The sequence below is a fragment of the Phalacrocorax aristotelis genome, chromosome 8 (assembly GCF_949628215.1).
Source record: "Phalacrocorax aristotelis chromosome 8, bGulAri2.1, whole genome shotgun sequence".
NCBI classification, from domain to species: Eukaryota; Metazoa; Chordata; class Aves; order Suliformes; family Phalacrocoracidae; genus Phalacrocorax; species Phalacrocorax aristotelis.
In genome coordinates this window covers 23,111,134-23,133,076 of record NC_134283.1, presented here as the reverse complement: position 1 = coordinate 23,133,076, position 21,943 = coordinate 23,111,134, and the positions used below count along the sequence as shown (strand labels likewise).

At 51.1% G+C, this 21,943-nt stretch overlaps 1 protein-coding gene, 1 long non-coding RNA gene and 1 pseudogene across 3 annotated transcripts; 1 reads left to right on the top strand and 2 right to left on the bottom strand.

The window, feature by feature from the left end:
* Window positions 1-4,764: 4,764 nt before the first annotated feature.
* LOC142061174 (C-signal-like) lies at window positions 4,765-7,696 on the bottom strand (annotated as a pseudogene).
* Window positions 7,697-14,353: 6,657 nt separating this feature from the next.
* LOC142061175 (uncharacterized) lies at window positions 14,354-15,949 on the bottom strand. Its single transcript, XR_012662070.1, has 3 exons — window positions 15,616-15,949; window positions 15,359-15,527; window positions 14,354-14,853 (listed from the first exon to the last, which is right to left on the bottom strand). It is a non-coding gene; the product is annotated as an uncharacterized LOC142061175 (long non-coding RNA).
* Window positions 15,950-16,061: 112 nt separating this feature from the next.
* LOC142061173 (C-signal-like) lies at window positions 16,062-21,298 on the top strand. 2 transcript variants are annotated; one of them, XM_075101891.1, is made up of 6 exons: window positions 16,066-16,239; window positions 18,418-18,469; window positions 19,333-19,523; window positions 19,838-19,996; window positions 20,191-20,301; window positions 21,006-21,298. In XM_075101891.1, the coding sequence occupies exons 1-6, from the start codon at window positions 16,093-16,095 to the stop codon at window positions 21,117-21,119; spliced, it is 774 nt and encodes a 257-aa protein (XP_074957992.1). In that variant the 5' UTR covers window positions 16,066-16,092; the 3' UTR covers window positions 21,120-21,298. The 2 variants fall into 2 exon arrangements, with proteins under 2 accessions (XP_074957993.1, XP_074957992.1); XM_075101892.1 differs by lacking the exon at window positions 19,838-19,996 and having other exon boundaries at window positions 16,062-16,239.
* Window positions 21,299-21,943: the final 645 nt, after the last annotated feature.

Here is a 21,943-nt window from a genome sequence, read left to right as displayed (position 1 = left end):
TGGGGCCCTCAAGTCTCATCAAAGGCATGGCTATGTCACAAACACAGGACTTATATGAACCTGGTACCCACTCAGGGACACTGAACAATCCATTTGCATGAAATTCTGGGATCTTTCCAATTTGAAACTGCATCCAGGAGAAAGAGATGAATCATGGGAAACCTTATGGAAAACATTGCCTGAGTTCCTCAACAAATGAGAAGCAAACGCACTGTGGCAACACAAAGACACCTCCAGGACCCACGTGAAAATCAGGACGTTCTGTGCCTGGTACCACCAGATGTCTCCTGCCTGGGGTCTGAAACAGAGACAGAGATATCTGAGAGCATTCCAGGAACATTTTTACATTGTTTACCTTGTCTTTCCCTTGTTCAGAGAAGACATGGCCACTCAGACATCCTAAAACAAAGTTTTCTTTGGCTAATACAAGACCCTCAGATTTTCAGGAAGAAGCTGCATAACTCAGAGTTGACAAGGAGCAATAATACTGCCATGTATGGCCCTATGCAAACTGCCATCTTTCAGGCTCACTACAGGAATATGGGGAACTGAAGCTGCTGTGCCTGTTGCCCCAGCGCCCCAAACGTGGTCCAAGAAGTTGATTCAAAAGCCGTAAGATCACCCCATGGCTGTTAACACACAGAGGAACTAAACCTTGGCTTTCTGTGACATGTGAGGTAGGATGGGACATGCAATGGGCATGTCCCCATGTCTTGGACTCTTTCCCTAGACCATGTCTGCTTTTGAATCCATCAAAGCTCCACCATTATAATTTCTAGGACAGAGAGTGGGATGCTGGGCTAGGTAGTACCTTGATCTAACTCCAGGTGACTCTTCCTGGACTCTCCTGTGTCAACTAGACCACTGTGTAGGAGCATGGGCCAGTACAGAGTTGGTATTGTGGTAGAACATGGCCACCCCAGTGGCCATGGGGGTTCTGACAGGCCGCCAGAAATTAGTTCAGTCATCCTTTAACAGGTGCCCAGAAAGACAAGGTATAGCACAGGGAAGGGATCAACTTCCACTGAGAAGGGCTTCCAGCAGCTTTCCAGTGCCATCCACAGTGAGGAGAAAGTCATCAAAAAATCTCATAATGACTTCCCTGTTTCATATGGAAAGAATGCCAATGGCCTTGATGACAAAGTCTGTGTCCTGTCTTTTAGAGGCGGCCCGAAAAAATGATGTCACAGCCTCATATACACAACATTGCACTGTTGTAAAAGGTAGTTGGGCACACACAGAGAGCTCCTCACACCTCAGAGGGACAACTGTTACATCAGCTAAAGAACAGAAAAAAAGGAACAAAGTCAACTCTGCGGCAGGACAGCATAGGCTCCAAGAAGATGTCAGCAGATTTAGGCAGGACGTTGCTCCAGCGCAGTCTGTTGAATCCCATCCTAACAGCTCCTAAGAGTGCCTGGGGGATGACCACTGTGTGGGAGGGCAGGGGACATGGGTGCAGATCCCACAACAAGGTCCATGGTACTCAGCCACAAGCATGCCCCACCCAGTGTGCTGCAGCTAAGTCTACGCCAGACTCACACAGAAGCAATGAAGGAGCAAAAATCAAAAGGACTGTATATGAGCCTATAGCATCCTTCTGTCCCGCTGCCCTTCACACCCAGCAAGTGTCCTCACAAACACACCTGATGTTTCAATCACATGGAAGATGGGGTTATATGAAAGAGAAGAACCCCTCCAAACACAGACACAAGATCTTCCTGCCCCACAGCATCATTAATATCACACTGCAGCTGCACTGACCAGAAATCATGGCAGACCTGGTCATCCATGAGTCCTTCACAAACTCTTGTCCTCATCCTTGGTTCTGGTATGTCTACAAGTGACTTGTACTCACTTTGCTTTAGAAGGAGCCTGTAAGGGTCAGCAGGAACTCTGGCCTTTGCCCTTATGGGTAGGTGGGCAGAGCCATGAAGGTGGAGTATTAGCTTTAACTTGGTTTCACTAGAAAAAGCAGCTTCAATAATTACAGTCCAAAAGCAGTAGTCCTAACATTGCATAATCGTGAACGGTATGGAGCCAAATGCAAGAGCAATTACAGAAGAGATCCTCTAGCTGAAGGTCTATCATTAAACAAGGACACCCAAGGGGCCTTTCTGAGGAAATGATCCTTTGTGGCTTGTTCAGCCTGACATCTTTAGGCATCCAGTCATGCCTTAACATTGGTTATCATATGCCTCAAGGGTGGTGCAAAGGTTTTAATCCACCTTCTTACCAGGAACACCTTCTTCAGCATAGCTTAGGTTGCATTCATCTGCAACCACCTTGGATGTATGAAACATGGGTCTCCGAACAATTGAAACCTTGCTGTTCACAGTGCACACGTAGTCTTTAAGAACATAGAATGTCCTGATTCCTAACAGTTGGACACCCTGAGAACAGTGGAGGTAAAAGAAGGAACAGTTGTAAGTATCCTAGAGAGGAAAACACTCACCAGTGACCTGTCAGAGCATGGGGATACTGCCTTGTGCCTTGCCCACCCCAAACTTAAGAAGGCCTAGATGGGACACTGAGGAAGCTTTGGAGAGAAAGCACATACTCCAGGCCTTTTTTTTTCTCTTTTCTCCTCTGCTCTGCTTAAGAAAGCTATTGGGAAAAGTAACAGCAGAGCCAACATCCCTCCCCTAGATATAACTGGAGGGGGTTCCAGCAACATGAAGAAACCCTTAAAAAGATACGAGGATATGGTCTTCCCATTCTGGAAGTGTTGATGAGAAGTCCCAGAAAGTGTCTAACACTTTCTTCTACTTTATCTGGTCTTCCATTTGTATTGCAGGTGCCAGAGAAGCTGGTCTGTGCCACGTATGTTGACAACAGTGTCCTGTGGGGCAACTGTTTCTGCTTTCGGAGCGGGGAAGCAATGGCATTCAATGGCACAGTGTTGTCTGGACAAGGCAAGCTCTCAGGGTTTCACGAGGGGAGGAATAGGATGCAAGACCCACCCTATCCTGTGCCAAGTGCTGTCTAATGTATTCAGACACGCTATCCCAAATCATAAGGATCTCTGGAAAGCAAGCAAAAGATGTGTCATGCTCCAAAACAGCAAGCTCACAACCCTTTAGCACACTCTCATCTAAGGAGGTGATGAGTGAGATTAAACATATTGCCACCCCAATTAAGAATGTGTAAGGTGCCCACATGACAGAAGATGTAGGAAATTGGGAATAGACGTCCACATCAGCGAGAGGTTGGTGTGTTGCCCACAGAGGGCTTGGAGGCTCAGGGGACCCCCCAGGTATCTCCCCTTCAGGGACCAATGTTGGCCCACTCTGTGCTCATCAACTCTGCACGGCTACTGTGGCTGGGAGCTCGGGGCGGGCAATCCCCTCTGCAAGGCAAGCAGAAACTCTTGGTGCCAAGGGCTTTGACCTGGGGAGTGGGCAACAGGCAGGGGCAGAGGAAGGTCCTCAGGCAGAGGACCCAGGAGTCCTGGCTGCTTAACTGATCCTGAGCCAGGAAGGGATGATCGGACAGGGCTCTTGTTGCACCCATCAGCCCTGCCCAGTCCTCCCCAGGCCCCCATGTTTCCACAGCTACTTTCATAGCTAATATTGTCTACAACATTCAGAAAATAACTGCTGCAAGCCTCACCACCACAGGTGAGATTCCTGAGCGTTGGGAACATATCTGGCCACAGGTTTTCCATCTTTGTCCCTGGCTCCCTCTGGGTTAACTGCTGTAACAGAAGAGTAAGGAGGGTAACATCCCCTCCATGATCTCCACCTCCTCCTTTGATATCACCAGAGGGTCTCCATCTCCGTCCTGACATGGAATGTCTCACAGTGACCCCAGACCATGTCACAAGGGCTCCCTTGACCCCCCCTTAGCCTCTCCCAGATCCTGCTACGTTTTGCCCTTCAAAAGGGAGGAGAGGTGTGGTGGGTGTTGTGGGGAGTTATCCCCACCTCACTGCCCACTCTCCAAGGAGAATGGGGGGGCATTGAGAGCCATGAGGGAGGTCCCCAGATGGGGGCTCACCTTGTGTACTCCAGATGTGCTGGTCAGCTCATTAGTCCCAACTGGAGAGGCTTGCCACCACTGCTGGTCTGGGGCTGCACACACAGCAGCATCCCCGGTCCTGGAACAATGGCAGGGCTCTGGGACCCCTTTATGGGGTTTCCCTTTATGTGAGACAGCGGCAGGAGTGCATGGAGCTCTGCCTCAGGATGGGTGATGAGCCAACTAGGAGCTTATGGATGGGAGTCAGGATTAAGGACAAGACTGGGTTGGGTGTCAATGTAGCGGGTGTCTGCTGTAGGCTGCCTGCTCAAGAAAAACAAGTGCATGAGGCCTTCTGCAAACAGAAGTAGCCTCATGTTTGCAGGTCCTGATCTTCCTGGGGGATTTTAACCACCCTGATATCTGCTGGAGGGGCAATGCAGCAGGGCATAAGCAAGCCAGGAAGTTCCCAGAAAGCATCAGTGACAGCTTCCTGACATATGTGATAGAAGAGCCAACAAGGAGCAGTGCTCTGCTGGACCTTGTACTTACAAACCAGGAACGCCTCATTGGGAGGAGTGACTGATGCATGAGAAAGTTGTGCGGACATTCAGAAGGAGAGCTGTGGGATGAGCCCCTCTGTACCCATGGACAAAGCCCTACCAGGTTGACACCAGGCCTCCAGTCAGAGGAGATCAGACATTCAGACAAACCTAGCTCAATTATACGTGGAAATAACTCTGAGAAGTTCTCTCAAAGCATTAGTGAAGACTCTCAAAATGATAGTTAAAAGGAGACCAAGAAGAAGGTTCAAATAGTGCTACTTATTATTAAAGACACATTTATTAAGACACAGGCACAACTCAGTGCAGCAGCAAAGGGACCTGCTGCAGGCATCCTGGGCTGGTGTCTCACCATGGCACAACCTTCCCTTCCCAACCCAGGAAGGTGCCAGTGTCCTTCTCGGAGAGGGAGGAGAGCACGTTCAGCATCCGTCACACACTGGCATCCACCATCACAGGGGGATGTGTGGGCAGAGGGATAAACACAGTCAGGTGCCCAAGGCCTGGCTAAGGTCTGCCCTGGAGCAGATCATTGCTCAGGGCTTGGGGCTTTCTGGTGTGAGGAGAGGCGAGCACAGGGCAAGAAGATTTCCCCATCTCTCATCTCCTTCCCTTACGTGCCTCTAGCCCAGAGCATCTGCCAAAGAGCTCTTCCAGAGCCCAGCATGTCTGGGACTGGTCAACCCACAAGAAGCTCTGCATTCCTAAGTGAAGAAGTTCTTGCTCTTTATATATCCTCTTCCTCTTGGCCAAAAGCTCTCTCACCTTATCTGATCCTACACATCCCACGTTGGTGGGCACACAGCCAAGGTGGAGAGCAGTGCAGAGGATGCCATGTTCCTGGTACCCCAGGGACTGTCACTTGGTCAGCATGTTCAAAGCAGCCTATGGGGAGACAGGGCGGGGATGGCAGTGGGAGGCAAAGGGCATCTGCAAGAGGACACATGCAGACTCTGCAGACAGACCAGGGAAGGGCAGGTGGAGCCAGCTCTCTGGGGCACACAGTGCTGCTGCACTATCCCCGTGCAGACACCCAGCCAAGGGCCCATCCCAGCACGTCCTTCTGAGGTGGGATCTGGGACCAGGAACAGGAATGTGCCATCAGAGGGACCCAGTGACTGATGGGAGCTCCACCACAGTGCTGAGAGGTGCAGGGACTAAGGGGGAGGTTGGAAAGCATGTGAGACCATTTGGAGAGGAAAATATATGGGTTCACGCCCAGCACAGTGTGGCAGTGCCTTGCAGCAGCGGTAGGAGACAACTTGTCCATAATCTCATAAATAGACTTCCTCAATGGAGCCCGCAGAGCTGGACATGTTGATGATGGCTGCCTTGCTGCAGCTCAGTGCTGAGATCAGGCCAGGCTCTCCTGGGCAGCCTTCTTCAGCAAGGACAGGAAGGTCTGCAAGGATAAGAGAGGAGAGGAGATAGGGGTGTGCATGGTGCTGGCACAGGGGAGAGGACCAGCTCCTTCCACAGTGGGCAATGATAGCACCAGCACAGGAGCATCCTCCCTCCTCTTCCCACTGGCCCAGCCTACCAGGATCCAGCTCCTGAGCTCCAGCCCACAGCACCATGAGCTTCCTGTCAGTCTAGAGCCCATCAGGCACCAAAGCAGAGCTGGACCTTCTCCTGCTGGTCCTTTGTGCCCCTCAGAATGGCCCAGATCAGGGAGCCAGGGCCACCAGGAAGGGATGCTCCCCAGAGCTGTGCTGCGGGTGAGGATCTCACCTGACTCAGCAGCAGGGGCCCAATTGTGTTGGCAGTGTGAATCTGGGTCATGTTCTCCAGCATCTTATTATCAAGTGAGTTTGGCATTACAATTCCAGCACTGTTGATGAGAAGGCTCAGCCCCAAGCCCCCCAGATGCTCCCCAACTCTGGCTGCAGCAGCCTTAATGCTGGTGGGGTCAGTGACTTCTGTAGAGCCGGCACAGGGGAGGTCAGGGCCCACATCCTTGTGGTGGCTCGGACCCCCCTCTGTCCCCCAGGGATAGCAGCACCCTGTGTCCCCAAAGGCACCAGCCCATCGGCACAGCTCCCTCCAGGCACTGGGTTCCCAGAGTGTGTGCAGCACCCAGGCACATGCCAGGGCTGTGGGGGACCATGGTGCTGGGCAGAGAAGGAAATGGGCAAAGGAACCCCACCTTGGGGCACCTACTGAGCAGGATAATGACCAGGTTGAGGTGCTTGAAAGCCAAATTCTGTAACCCCTGCAAGAAAGGGGACAGCGTGGACACAGAGAGGCAAGAGGGGCTGTGCAAAGACTCTGTCTTTCCCAGGCAAAGCCCATGTTGCTCTGGCTCTGTCCCTGCAGCACCTCTCAGCCAGCATCCTGCTCTGACTGCCCTGCTCCCATCAGTGTGGCTCCATGCCTCCCGCACGCACCACATGCCACTGCTTCATGCCCCACCCTGCTGTAGCAGACACAAGCACTTTGCATCAAGCCCTTGAGGAGATGGGGAGCAGCAAGATGCCACTTTTGTCCCCAGGAAGCCCTGTCCCCTCTGGCACATCCCACAGACATCTGGTCCCACAGCCATCCCAACCCAGCTGCCCTGTGCCATGGGTACTCCACTGCAGCTTGAGCCCTTTGCAAACCTTCTCCCTACACCAATCTGCTGCCCTGGCACCGAGTGCTCCCATCCCCCAGCACAAACCATTAGGTCCCAGCCCAGCCTAACCTGTGCTCGCTGTCCCTTAGGATCCCAACAAGCTGCAAAGACTCACTTCAGTGGATTTGGCATCCCCAGAAACTGCTGGACAAGCCCCATGTCAATTCCCCAGTTGGCCCCAGTCACCAGAACGGAGCGGACATGAAGCTTTCCCATATCACTTTTCGTCCCTTTGCTCCAGCTTACATTGTTTGCTCAGCTCCCTAATGCTTCTATATAGCATGTTCCACAGCCACCCCACCCACTCAGGGTTTGCGCACACGCTTGGCTCCAGGTACAACCTCTCCAGCTCATTGAACTCTCTGGGACACAGTTCCTGGCTGGGAACCAGCCCTCGCTACCAGTGGGCAAAAATCACTTCGCTTTTTCAGATAAACTCAGCTGACCTTGGGAAACCTGACCCCATAATCCAGAAGCTCTGGCCAGCCTGGCCAGGAGAAGCTGTTGTGGGTGAGGAGGGAGGGATCAGCATGTGGGAGGGGTGTGGGATGCCCCACAGCTCAGTTACACCTGAGTGCAGTCCTAAGTTGAGTGGTCACTCTGCCCAGAAGGCACGGATGACTCAGGTGCCTGGGACATTCTCCTGCAAAGAGAAATGCCTTGGTCAAAGCCTCATGGTCCACATCGGCCATAGGCGATGGACAGTCCTGCACTAGCACTAGTGAAGCCCAGTGCTGCCCAGTACCTCAAGTGAAGCATTACAGATTTGCAGAGTTGTGACAGGTGCGTGTGCACGTCATGTGTTCCCACTCCACTGCAAATGAAGACATCCCCAGAAACCTCTTGGTAACCCCCTTGCTTTCAAGTGCTGGGTCCCAGAGCCATTGCATGGGCTGCTGGTCAGCAACGGAGACAGTGACACTGCTGACATGTCACCTTCTCCCCTGGGATGTCTCTGCAGTAGCGTTAACCAGAGCCACTTCCTCCCAGTTGCAGTGCCAAGTGAACCCTCGTACACCAGCAGCAGCTGCTTTCCTCCTCCCCACTCCTGTCTGCTTTCTGGGGCTCAGCTGGCAGATGCCGTGGGGCAGACAGGTCCTCCCTGCAGCCCTGGGACGATCCTGCCCAGGGCACCCCCCTCAAACCCAGCCAGGGGAAATGCAGCCTGGGGTAAAGATGCCCATTTGCTGGTCCAGCTCTGCATCCTCAGTCCTACACTTGTTTCTGACTCGGTCCTGCTCTGAGTCTGCAGCATCCTCACCCACCTATTGCTGCTGCATTCACTTTCCCCCCAAACAAAACTCCTCTAAAGTATGGATGTGTCAAAGTATGGTCCCAGGGAACCCTCTGCACCTCAGGCTAGTCGCATGGTCACCATGGTGCCACCAAAACAGGCAGTCCTGCCCTCACTCACCTCCCCATCTCATATTTGGGCAGCTGACTCGAGGGCTCTATCAGGGGCCTGACCCACGGGTCCCTCTAGGTGCAACGGGGAGGGGAGGATGCTGCCACCAGCCCCACCCAAAGTAGGGATGAAGCCCCATTATGGTGGCGGTGTCCACCATGCCTCTTCTGTGGCTGAGGTGGCATGGTCCAGCTGCACAAGAGATCAAGCCTTCCATCCCTAGCCTGCCTTCTCTCCCCCAGGCACTGGCTCGGGCAGTCACAGTACACATTAATCCAGCACAAGACAGGTGAGTGGTTTTTATCAAAACAGCACAGACCACATCTAGACCTGGACATCACACTTTCAAGTATTCTTATCAATAGCAATCAGTTCTTTACCAGATATGTTAAAAATTAATTGCATGTATACAAAGCACGCTCCTTTTCCAAAGCCTGTTTACCAAATGGCAGTGTTTCAAGGAGATTTTCTGCAAGTAGAGGCATGCCACAAATCACAGGGGAAAAATTCTCTGATTTGTTTTTGCTAGGTTCCTAGCATTGAAATATCATCACCATACATCTGTATGAGAGAGAATTGAATTTTGCACATCCCACCACAGCATCTTAGTGTGAGATACTAAATCCCTTTGATATGCCTGCTCTGCCAGCTGGGCCTGGCATGCACGTCTCTCTCCAGCTCTAAGGGGCTTTGTAATTCCCCCTGTACCCTGGAAGCTGCAGAGTGGTGACAGCCCCAGACTTTTCTCTCCTTCCGTAGCAACCTTTGTCAGAAGATGTTCATTTGGTTTCACATCCTCTGAGTAAAATTTACCATTTTGTTTGCTTGGTGTAAATCCTGAGATAAAGCCCAGAGCACGTGACAGAAATGCACACAAACATACTGTGCTTTCTGGCATGGGAAACAAAAAAATAGTCTTTGTTGGCAAGTGATAGCCAGTGTTTCCCCTTCTGGACCTTGTGGAAAATGTTCCCTGCTAATGTATTTGTTTAGTTTCTCTGCTATTATTCATAAGACTTTGCATACAGGTATAATATCGGCATGTTAAGCACTCACACATTTCATTCACTTAGTAAGACAACCTCATGAGAACCTAGACTGGAGTTTTACCCCTCTCTCTGCTACGGCCTGTAGCTTTTCTTTCATAGCAATGCCTCTTTTTGTGGCCTGACGGTTCTTTCTGCACCAGCATTCCATGAACTGTTATTGCTTCGATGACCATCTAGTGCTGTGCTGTCCAGCTTCTAGGTAAGATATTCCTCTGCAAGAACATGACAGCAGCAATCAGCTCCTGCCCTCTCATGCATCTGCAGCTTGTATTTGGGAGCTGACCACAGATCTTCCCTCTTCACCCTTCCTCAACCCCATGAAGTCTCAGTCTCTCCTTAAGCTCCACTTGTTTAAAGCTTTTTTCCCATTTTCTTTCCTGAGGCCAGTCAGACCTTCTTCTGCATTTCTGATTCTCCACATTGGGCTGAGACTGGTTTTGTCTAACAAATTCTTGCTGCATATCAATGGTACAAAACCCTGGGTCTTCCAGCTGTCTCAGACTGATCTCTCATTGAAGACCCTGAAAATTCTCCCCGCCTCAGCACACCTCCCAGAGTGCAGGACTGGCTTTCTGGCTCTGATAGGTCTTTTCTATATTTTCTCTTTTTAATGTCCACAGACCACAGCTATACTTGCTGATACATGCCATTTGCACGAGAGCTCTGCTCCTCCAAACAGACTTCCATGGTTTTCTTCTTCTAGGTGGAAGATGAGGCCATCACCCACAGTCTGTTAGAAACCTCCACAATGCTTCAGAACCAGACAGCATCAGAAACAAAAAATTAACCTTTAAATCTCCTGCTTTTGCTGAGCCATCACATTTTTGTAGCCTTCCACTGTTTTGGAGTAATAACTTTATAATGTTGACTTTGCTCTGGGGCCCCATGCTGCATTGCTGATCATTAGAGTTTAAACAAGTGCCACTTCTCCAGGAGTCAGAGTCCAACCTGGTGCGAAGAGGCAGTGAAGAAAACAACCGGCCTTGCCTGGCTGACCACCCAGCCTCTCAAAAAGTGCTGCTGTTGTTCCCAAGGGACCTCAGACCAGCTCCCAAGAAGGGATTCAAATGGTTCATTCGCTCTGAAATTTTCTGCATGATCTAAACCTTAAGATGAGCATTAAGGTTTTTCTGTATGCCCCTCTCCCATAAAATCTCAGACAACCATGTTTCACATGCTTTCCATGTCACCAAGCTAGAGGGAGTCCATCAAAACTATCCTGCAGAGCTTTCCATCTCACCAAGTTAGAAAGAGTAAGAGACAGTTTTCCAAGACGCAGTCACACACCGCCTCCACTACCAGTTGCTGAAAGCTCAGGTGTCCTCACATTCACCTAGATGTTTGCACAAAGGGTAATGACAGTGTTGCTTACAGAAGTACTGAGAAATAGGCTTTTCTTCGCTAGCCAGGGGAAGGGTGCATGGCACAATTATCTTCAGTACATTTAATCTACCATGTAAGTGAGAATAAACTTGTTACTATTTATCAAGCCTACTTGCTCCATGGTGTATTCAGAGCTGTTTTGTGCCATGTAATCACATATTAGTCACTCGTTGAAGACTCAATAGATAGTGTTAAATGAACCACTAATTGAGTGGTGGGGTGAGACCTACCCAACCTTGTAACTCTCTGAAGCTGGGCAGGTCATGTCCACCCTCCCTGATTCATTTTCGTCTTGGCTGAAGAAAACTAGTGACACCCATTGTGAAGAGATCATGCAGCAAATAAGGGTGAGAGCCTGCACTTAAATGCAGGTCCCAAGCAAAGTGAGGATGCCCCCAGCAAGGCTTCTCATGGCCTTTTTTCATAGCTTTGTCATTTCCCAACGGACCAATCCAGGTTACACCTGCATTATATCAGAGCTGGCCTTGAGCCCAGGAACTCAAACTGCTGGCACCAGGGAAAGAAGTGCTCAGGACCCTGGCATAGTCTGAACATGAGAAGAAACCAAGGTTGGGGTAGGTTTCCAAGTAGCCTCTGCCCAGTGCAAAGGACAGCTACAGGAACTGCTGGGTTTCTTAAGATCCAGATGAACCTATGGGGAACCATAGGCCACTTGTGGCTACCTCACACAGGGAGTGAAGACATTCCTTCATTTCCAAGCTTATGGTTGTTTGGTTCTCTGGTCCAAATCCCAGAGAATCCCACTGTTGAAGAAACTTAGCTAACATTATATTTGGCCAAGATATTCTTTGTATGTGTTAGAACCAAAAGACACTAAACTATCTTTAATTGGAAGAACAGACATTCAGTATTGTGGGAGGAGGACTGAGAGACTGACAAAAGGGAAAGCTCCCACCTCAGGTGAAGTAAGTATCCTTTAACCAAAGACATCCGTGGGCAATTAGACTTTAAGGAGAATGACTAATCAGGGTGTCTTATGTACATTGCCAACTTGGTAAGAACTAAGTGCCCTTTGGGTGAACTATCCTTATTATAATACTAAAAACCACAACCACAGGCAAGAAAGCCCACTACTTAAATAAAGCTCCTTGCCCTCTGAGTGTGAGTAGTAAATTTAAAAGGAGCTGTACCTTTAAGATGAAGCAAGAAAGAAACTACCCAATGACCAGCTGGTGGACATGAATATTACATGTAACTAACACATTTAACTGTATAAATATATGCTGCGATTTTGATCTGGTGTGCTTGATTTGTGGGAAACCACCGAGCACCCAGGCTTGTGCAACCCTGAAATAAATAATCAACGTATCTCCTGAGTGTGATTATTGACTCATTGCACACCCGGCGACAAATATGCTTTTCAGACAACACCACCAAAGCCCCTGAGCCAGGGGTTTCTTCTAAGCAAAGCATTTCTGAAGGCCTTAAACCAGCCTATTGGAAATAGCAGGCATAGAGGCTTAGATGGAAGGTGGGCTGGATGATTAGTGCTGATGGGAGTGAAACATAATGCCAAGAGAATGCAGAAAATACCTCCACTCCCCACATTCATGCACCAGACCCATGAACAAATGGGTGGCACAGGATGGGGGGACTCTCTGCTTGTGGAAGAGAGCACAGAGGATCCAATTTTCCTTCAGTGCTGCTGGACTTGGGCAGGGCCGAGAGATACAGCTGCCCCCTGCCCAGAACAGCCATCCCCATCACAGCTAAGCTGGTGGTGGAAGCCTGTTCAGGCCCCACTACACTGCTGATCAGACAGTGGGATGAGAGGGAAGGAAAAACAACCAAGTCTCTTGCTTCCCCTTCCAACCTGACAGTTTAAAAAATGTTGGCCAATGTGCTTTTCACAGTCCAAGTATAGACATAGCACAACTGACTTGGACTGAGTTTCAGAGACCATGAGCTTGATTCAGTTGCCCAAAGACAGACAGTGGCTCAATGACCATGGAATTTCTGTAAGGTACTGGACTGTACGGGTCCTGGTTTCGGACTGTCAGGAAAGGTACATGGAGAAAACACTGACGCAGAGGCTACCCTGCATAGTCTTTGTCTATTAGCATCTCTCTAATGCTGAGAGATGTACAACAAGCTCCAGCTAGGTCACTGCACACTGGTTTCACAGGAACTGACTTCTCATTGCAAGGATGGAGAAATAAAAGCAAAGGTGGTTTGGGTGCTATTTACTCTGCCCTTGGCTTGTAAATGCCACACAACCATGTTCCCTGCTGGACTGCCCTCACGCAACCTGAGAAGGCTCCTGGACACGACTGATATCTGGTCTATCACCCAGGATTGAGTGGTATCAAGGATAACAGCAGAACCCACTGCAACTGCAGAGCCTCGAACCCTTGCAGAGACCTCAGCAAAGGGGATTTCTTCCAAGTGTATCTTTCCCAGAAGAGGATTTAAAATGTACAAACTCTCTATGCAACCTCACTTGAGCCCTATTGCCAGGGCCCACAGGAACATGGCAGATCACCACTGGCCTCTTTTCAGCCACGCTCTGAGGACAGTTGGCTGGGTTATTCTTCCTTCTTTGTCACGATGCCCTGAAGAGACACCTCAGAACCACCATGCAGGACAAATTTGTTCTCCCGCTATTAAATTTGTTAATGGGGATGCCTGAGAATGGGCTTTCGCATGACGTGGAGATATGCCTCATCCCATAAACACTAAGGCACAGGATAAGTGACCAGCTTGTGAGTGGTTTGGTTTGACATCCACATGTTGGAGTGAGAGAAGGAGGCAAGGCTAAAAAGAGCACTTTGTCACCTGATGGGTGGACACAGTGCTGGGAAAAAACCAACTTCTTTCCAGTCCATCTTTTTTACTAAAGCCAAAATATATGACCCTCCTCCTAAAACTGCTGCTCTGTGATGAGAGCCCAGCCTCTCAGCTGGTAGGACCTAGACATTTGACAGACACCCTAAGGAACACATCAATATGAGATATGGGGAAAAGTCATATGGCTGCACCTAAGACTTGTTCCTCTGTAGGGAACATCTCAGCTTCATGTCCTGTTTCTAAGGGATTCAGCAGGGTGGGACATTAGCTGAGAGGTTCAGGAGGACCATACCAGGGGCTGCTGCATGGAAAGGTGGCTCTCATAGTGCGCAGCAAGAAGTTTTTAGAGACACCAAAGCTGTGTCTGCAGGACCCCAGTACCCACCAAGGTTAGGCAGCAAACAAGTGGAAAATGCTCGTATTTTTACACTCAAGCACTCCAAAATTCGGTAATGTCAGAATGGGCCTTTACCAGGCAGGAGGAAGTTACCAAGGCCTGTTTGTTGTAGAGAAACTAAAGCACTTGGGTGAGCTTTTCGGTTTTTTGTTGCATTTCTCTTTATTACCTTCTGGAAGACTCACAAAATTTGACTAACAAGGTTTTCAAAAAACTTTATAATCCCCTGTTTTGTACATGGGGAACTGAAGCATAAAAGTGGGTCAAGCAATGTCCACATTGGGAAGTATCCAATTACACATGCTTAGAGCTTGCCTTTTTTCACAGTTCACATTTACATTCAGAACAGGCTCCTACTGACTTCAGCTGTGGCTGAACATTAACTCTTTTCTACACAGCCGATATAACTGTTGATCCCCCGGGATCTCAGGAATCCCAGGGAAGTGGATCCCCATTTCTGGGTCTCTTTGAAGCGAGCACCTAGAAGAGTTGGTTAACCTAATTTGCCTGCAGTGTGCAGGATCCATGTGGAATAGGTGGCCAAAAACCCAATTCCTCAGTCTGGTTCACTGTGACTGTTGGTTTGTACCCCTCTGTCCTCATTTGTTACATATCGGCCAATCTTTTCAGCAGATGGAGCAGCACTTCTGGTGACAGGTCACCTAATTAATGGCCTGAGCACAGAATGAGGCAGGAAAAGGAGAATGGAACCTTTAGTTCAAATATACGCTATAAGGAGGGTTTCTGCTTCTTAGTATTTATGGGCATAATCGAAGATTTATTCCTAGTAAAATCCAATTTCTGTATCACTGTTCAAAACCAGAAAGTTCTCAAAGCATTTTTATATACCAAGGCAAACTGGAGAGCAGAAGTGCAGCCGAGTAGTTGAGCTGGAGTAGAGCAGGACAAAGTTAGCACAAATCACCTGATGCTATCACCAGATTGATATGGTATCATTATTTATTTTCTGATTTATCAGTATCAGAGGCATTTTTGTCTACTGCTTATCAAAAAGAATGAAAATAAACAACAGAAATAATGAAGCTTATATAAATCAGAACTGCTCAGTCATTGCTTCACTGTTGAGCTCCTGGTTGTGTGCCCACCGTAATGGGATTTTAATGTTCTTTGTGCATCTGATTTTCCACATATAATTGAAAATAAAACATCAGCACCCACCTCGGGGCTGGCAGCAGAGCTGGTACTTGTGGGTCCCCTCCAGGCACAGTCCTCCAGCTGATGCTGATGGTCTCCTTTCTGTTTCCCTTCCCTTCGTGACCCATTTTCCCATACCTTGCTACCACCAAACCTTTCCCTTGCTTTACTCCTTTCCACAACTTTGGTCCAGCTGTTGAACCAGGTACGCAACATCCATCAACAAAAACAACAGGAAAAATCCCCCAACCCCCTCCATCCCCAAACTGCAGCCTACTTACCCAATCTAACACATCTGATCATCATGGAGAGAGCCAAATCAGGTGCATTTATTTCTGGGCAGGAAATAAAGAGCATCTGTGAAGGATTTGGTACATCCGTGATAAATGGGGTCAAGACTGGGATGGGATACGATATATAGCTCACATTGCTGTCCCAAAGGTGCTGAAGGCACCACCCCAGAAATACTGTAAGCTTTCTCTCCTGCACCCCAGCCTTGGGAAGAAATGGGGGTCCCCTCTCGTGTGTGTGTCTGCCAACCTAGAGCATCACTCCCAGAGTTGTTGCTCCTCCCCCCAGGGGTGCTGGGGTCCCCGGGATGGGGATGCTATTAGTGTGTTCGTACTGAATATTAGATGGGAAGAAGAAAGGAAAAAAAAACAAAAAACACGCAGGCCGAGACACCCGGGGGCTGAAGCGGCTCGCCCCGGGCCGGGGAGGCAGTACCGGGCAGGTCCCGCCCCGCGGGGCGGGCGGCAATGGCGGCGGTGCGGGCGCGGGCGGTGCTGCTCACCGGCTCCAACCGCGGTATCGGGCTGGAGCTGGTGAAGCAGCTCCTGGGGGCACCGCGACCTCCCGCCTGGATCTTCGCTACCTGCCGGGACCCCGAGGGGCCGCGGGCCCAGGTCAGTGCGGGGCGGGAGGCTGGGGGGTGTCGGCAGCACCCTTTGGCGGAGGCAGATGAGACTAGTTCCCCATTGGGTTAACTTCACCGGCTGCAATCGCGGGGGGCTTCATGTTTGTGCTGTGCCCTGCCTGGCGTTAAAGTCCTCCGAAGGTCCGCTGTGCAGCGGGTGAAGAATAAGCCGCGCCACCCCTAAAACCATGCCGCTGGGTTATCTGAGGCTGCCTTGGCTGCGCCCCAGCCGGCCCTCCCATGCCAGACCTTTGCCCATTCGCTGCGGGCACGGCGCCAGGTTGCACAGAGTTAGGGCTGAGCAGGGTTGGACTCGGTGGTTGCGGCTGGCTGAGCTGGTGTGAATTGCAGCGATGGTGCTCTGGCCAGTTCTCCGATGTGTTACTGGTCCCTGCAAAATCTGGGCGTTCGTTAACTGGTGGAGCCTGAAGGCTGCCGCGGGATTCTTCTTCCCCTGCTTTCCACTTCACTAAAACGGGAGAGACTCACATGTGCTGCTCCAGCAGGAAATCACAGGGGCAAAGCGTGACTGTGCTTGCAGCTTTCCTTAGGCTAAGCTTTGGTTTTCCTCTGCTTACTGTGACCCACTGAAATACCAGTGGGGAGATATTTGCTCTCTAATAGATCCTGCCTCCAACTGGTTTATTTGCTGCATCTTCTCGCAGCTTGGCTGTGTGCAGGGATCGTGCCTTAGGAAGTCCTTGAGATGCTCTTCATGTACTTGTTGCCAGTGTTATTCTGGTTCAGGAGTAATCACAGCACAGTGAGAATACACCCTGGTGCTAGCCCTGAGGTGCCCAGCTGCTGGCTGAGACAAAGCTGGCTCAGGTCTCTTGAGTTTTGCCCTGTTCTTCCCCTCACAACCTGCTGGATTTGGGCAATGATGAGCTCAGAGGACTTTTTGCAGGTCTGGACTGGAGCCAGTTTCCCCCAGGTGTACCACGCAAATCGCTCTCGACCATAAGATGCTTCTCTAAGCCTTGTCCAGCTGTGGTAGGGTGAGGGCAGCGTCTTCATGGTGCTGTTGCTGAAGTCCTTGACCACAGGAGACTGGACAGAGTGATTCTCCATCAGGCTGGTGCCACTGCAGGAGCCACATCGTTCCTCCTGCTCCTTTGTGCCTGGATCAGGTGTTGGGGTGGGTGAGGCTGGACTTACTGCTGGGATTGTGGGAGGCTGTAGAGGCTAGCAGCTGGGCAAAACAGGGGAGGAGAAACATTTTTTGGCCATCACAAACCATTTAGGTGTGTTTTCCATTATTTCCTGTGCCCAGGAAGAATGTGGGAACATGTGGCCTGGTGGGGAAGCCCAGAGGCAACGGAAGGTGGACCACAGCCAGTGTCAGCAGTTCTCCTGCTCCGTGTTGGTAGGATGAGTCCCAGGGGAAGTGTCCCTTCACAAGAAGCCACCAATTCATGTTTTCCCTGTAGCATTCTCTGTGGGCTGCTTTGTAAGAGGTTTTTAGTTCTAAAAGTAATAGTTTTGGACACATTAAGTATGGTGTTTTGGTTTCTGTCATCTAAAACCTGCTATAGTTGAAGAAAGCTCAAGGCAAATAGCTGCTAGGGGCCGTAAAGTTGAGTTGTAGCTTTTATTCCTTTTGGCTTCTGAATCCTCTGCATTTGGTGAAAATAATCAATAAAAATGTGCAAAGTGCTTCATTTCGCTTGAGTGGTTGAGACACCCTGTCCAGAGTAGAGTGGATCCTGGGATTGGTCTGTTTGGATCCAGATGTGACTTCCCCAAATGTCAAGAGTGATGTTGGCATTGACAGCCATTCCTCCTCCATCTCACTGCCAGCAGTCTCTGGGAGACATTTCTGGCCATATCCCCAGACAGTTTGCATTCTTTCCCGGGTGAGCTGATCCTTAGTAGTTTGCACTCATCCTTTGCGGTGGCTCTGGCTGGGCTGTGCACGTAGACCCTTTGGGAGAGTGGCCATAGTATCTTGCAGCTGTGGCTGTGTCATGCTCTGAGCGCATGTACATAGCTTTGTGGAGCCTAGGAGAAGCCTGAGAACCTAGGCAGGTGCCCAGTCTGGTGATTTGCTAGCGCTGAGTAACGTCTGGAAGATGTTTCCCTCAGGTTGGACCGTCGCTGGTGCCCCAGGATGATGCTTGGCATTGCCTCTGCCTTGCACTGATTGTTTCCATGTCTCTTTTTGTAGGAGCTGAGAGATCTGGCATCCAAACACCCAAATGTCATTCTTGTGAAGCTGGGTAGGTGTGCTCTGCCTCTGAGCTGGTAAATTTGTAGCTGCTGGCCACACTTGCTCTGTTTCGCCTTCTCTCCCTCCCTGCCTTCAGGCTCTACATAGGGATCCAGTTCTTCAGAGCTGCTTCAAGTCCTGCTGCCAAAAGCCCAGCTTCTCCAGACCTGTCTCAGCTCCAGTACCCCATTCCCTGGAGCCTCCTTGCCCCATGGCCGCAGGACCAGGAGGGTCTTGAGACCCATCCTGGGTGGCCTTCAGTTCCCACAGCTATGTAACAGTGTCCTTGCTCTGCTATGCAGCTGAGCTGCCTTGATCCCAAGTCCCAGGCAAGAGATAAGGAGGGCTCCGGGAGGAAGACAGCTCCTGTGGAAATGTGGTACAATCAGCCCAGAGCCTGGGCAGGAGGTGTAGGACCTTGCAGAACCATCCCACAGAAGGTCCCAGCAGAGCCCCCATGGGGACTGTGCCCCCCCACAGACTGCCCTGGGTTCTCCAGAGCTTGCTCAGCCGTAGACTTTGTCCACTGACAGGAGGCTGTGGCTGCTGGTGCCTGACACAGCATGAGAGTCACAGCAGCTTTGCCACCATAGGGCTGTCCCCAGAGTGGCTTTGGGCTGCCCCAGGGCAGGGTGCTTCAGCTTCTGGTAGTGGGGCACCCTGTGCATAGCGGAGGAGGCAGTTTTGGGATGGGTTGGGGCTTGTGGGTGCCGGGGTGCTCTGAGCTGGTTGCACAGCACCATCTGGTGCCCACGGATGGAAGGCCACACAGGTCGAGATGTATAGCTGTTCCTCAGCATCTTAACCTCCCTCTTCTCCCAGGCTCCCCGGGTGGACCGCATGGCTCTCAAACCCTGTTCCTTTCCACTGCAGATGTTGCGAATCCCTCAGCTATTACTGACGCAGCGAAGATCGTGGAGGGGAAGCTGAATGGCATGGGCTTGAATCTGCTAATAAACAATGCTGGCATCTATACCCCAACAGCATCGCTGGAGACGGTAGATGCTGAGGAGATGATAAGAACATACAAGACGAATGCGGTGGGGCCAATGCTGATGGCCCAGGTACGGATGAAGCTCTGTGTATGGAGCTCACCATGGAGCGACAATTTAGCCCAGCTTGAGGGTAGCTCGGGCTGCCTGTGGTCACAGTAGAGATCTCTGAGTGCTTTGCCAGGTTTTCTGGGGCTGCTCCCAGCCCAAGCCCTCTGTAGCCCCACAACTGGGAGCAGGCAGGGTCACTGCAGCAGAACACCTGGGCTCTCTTGGCTTCCTGCTGTTCCTCCTCATCCTCCCTGCTGGTAGGCAGGCTGGGTTGCAGTTGCCATAAGTGGGGCTGGCTCGAGGCACAGGAGTCCCACACGGTTGCTTCTCCCCAGGCATTCTTTCCCCTGTTGAAGAAGGCTGCCCGGGAGAGCACAGAAAAGGGACTGAGTTGCAACAAGGCAGCCATCATCAACATCTCCACCGTCATGGGGTCCATTGAGAAAACTCCTGAGTCCTTCTTCAAGCCTGTCATCTCCTACCGCTGCAGCAAGGTATGGAGACTAAGGATCTGCCCGAGCTCCCTGGGCATCTCCATGCCCAGCTGCTGCCCATCTAGGGGGGACACACATTATCTCTTGAAGACCTGGCATTGTTTTTTCTCCCTTGCCATGAGGCAGCTAGGGTGGGGGAGTCTGGTGCATAGAGCTTTCTACTGCCCACAGCTGATGCTTCCTTCCTCCCCCAGGCTGCCCTCAACATGCTTACCAAATGCCAGGCTCTGACTTATGGGGAAGCTGGGATCCTCTGCGTGGCGCTTCACCCCGGCTGGGTGAAAACTGACATGGGCAGCCAGGAGGTGGGTTTTGGCTGAGCAGGTCAAGGGTGGGACCCAGGCCTGCAAACTTGCAGTGGCACAGGAGGTGCCTGGGGGGGCCAGGATGGCTCTTGGGAGGAGGGATCCGTGTGAGAATGAGTTGCCTCTCAGGCTGCAAGTTGCCTGCATCTGCTCTGGGCCACTGCAGAACATGTGGGTGCTGCCCAGGAAATAGCATCAGCACATTTCCATGGTGAGCAGGAGGCCTGTTCAGGGGGTGAAAGGCTTTGGGCAGCCTGGAGATGTGCAGAGAACCTGAATCCAGCAGAGCAGGGAGGAGAGGAGCAGCACCATCCCATCCTGTGCCTCCTTCCTCAAAAAGCTGCAGGTCCATGAGGTCTCCACTCATCCTGCAGGATCCCTGTTTTGGGGTGGTCCCTGCAACCCTGGATTTTTGAGAAGGCTGCACATAGCATCCTGATTGCAGCAGGGATCTTTTACATGTCCTATTGGTTTAAGCCTGTAGCTGGCTTCCCAGCCCAAGCCACCGCCACCAAGGCATCAGTGAGCATGCGGATACCCAACCATCTTCCCATGTAATAGACCCATCCCACCTCCTATGTCTTGCTTCTCAGTGTGGGCGGAAGCACCCTTTCTGCTGATGCGCATGAGTGGATCAGGTGCTGGTGGATGGCTGGAAATGATGGTGGGGTCTCAGTCCTGATTCTCACTTGTGCCCATTGCAGGCTGACCTGACGGTGGACACAAGCGTGCGGGGGCTGCTGTCTGTACTGCCAATCCTCTCTGAGAAACACAATGGGACCCTGCTCAACTGGGAAGGTAAAGCTATTCCTTGGTGACAGCTCTGTCCCTGCAAGGTACCCCACAGTGCCAGGAGACTCTACGGGTGCCCTGGAGCACCAGGATGCTCAGCCCTCTCTAGTCTGCAAGGGATCTACTTGGGACTCCACCACTGGGTGTGCAGGGCAGCCTGTCATCCCTGCCTTCACATTGCTAATAAATCAAGTCAATTAGTACATGTGTCTTCTCCCAGCTGCAATGCTCCCACTGAGACTGTCTCTGCCCTGGCCTGGAGCTGGCCCCTGCAAAAAATAACCTGTCATTATTGCAGTCTGCCTGCCTTGCCTTTGGCTGCTCTGTGCCAGAGGAAGGTCCCAGGGGACATGTAACCAGCCTAAAGCCCTGCTGTCTTCCCTGGCTGCTGAATGTGCCTGGTCTGCCTGGTCTCTGCCATGCTTCCACCCAAAGCATGGTGTCTTTGCTGCAGACTTCTTGGGGGTACTTTGTGCTGGACGCAGTGTCCTTGAGAGCTGCCTTGAGGCTGGAATATGAGGACCAGTAGCACCACAGTCCAGGTCTGCAATCCCAGACAAGCCCTTCCCAGTGGAGTCCCAACTGGACACAGTACCCCTTGGGTGGGGGAAACCCAGCCCTATGAGGGAGCACATCGTGGGAATGGCACTTCTGCAGGATGGAGAGGCTGAGAACCTCTGGACTTCTGTGTGGATTGGGCAGCCCCAGGCTGCATAAATTTTCCTAGGATGTGGTAACACCCCCAAAGAAAAGGACTTTTGGTGGTGCTGGGTTTTCCCAGGAGGGTTCTGCCATTTCTGGGACGACCTTCTCCTTGAGGTGATATGGGGAAAAGGAGCCAAGGCTCCTT

Excerpts from the sequence above, each read along its gene's own strand:
- LOC142061173 (XM_075101891.1), top strand. The coding sequence starts at position 16,093 with ATGGCGGCGGTGCGGGCGCGGGCGGTGCTGCTCACCGGCTCCAACCGC. Across the intron at positions 16,240-18,417 it reads CCGAGGGGCCGCGGGCCCAG|GAGCTGAGAGATCTGGCATC; the intron begins GTCAGTGCGGGG and ends CTCTTTTTGTAG. Across the intron at positions 19,524-19,837 it reads GGCCAATGCTGATGGCCCAG|GCATTCTTTCCCCTGTTGAA; the intron begins GTACGGATGAAG and ends GCTTCTCCCCAG.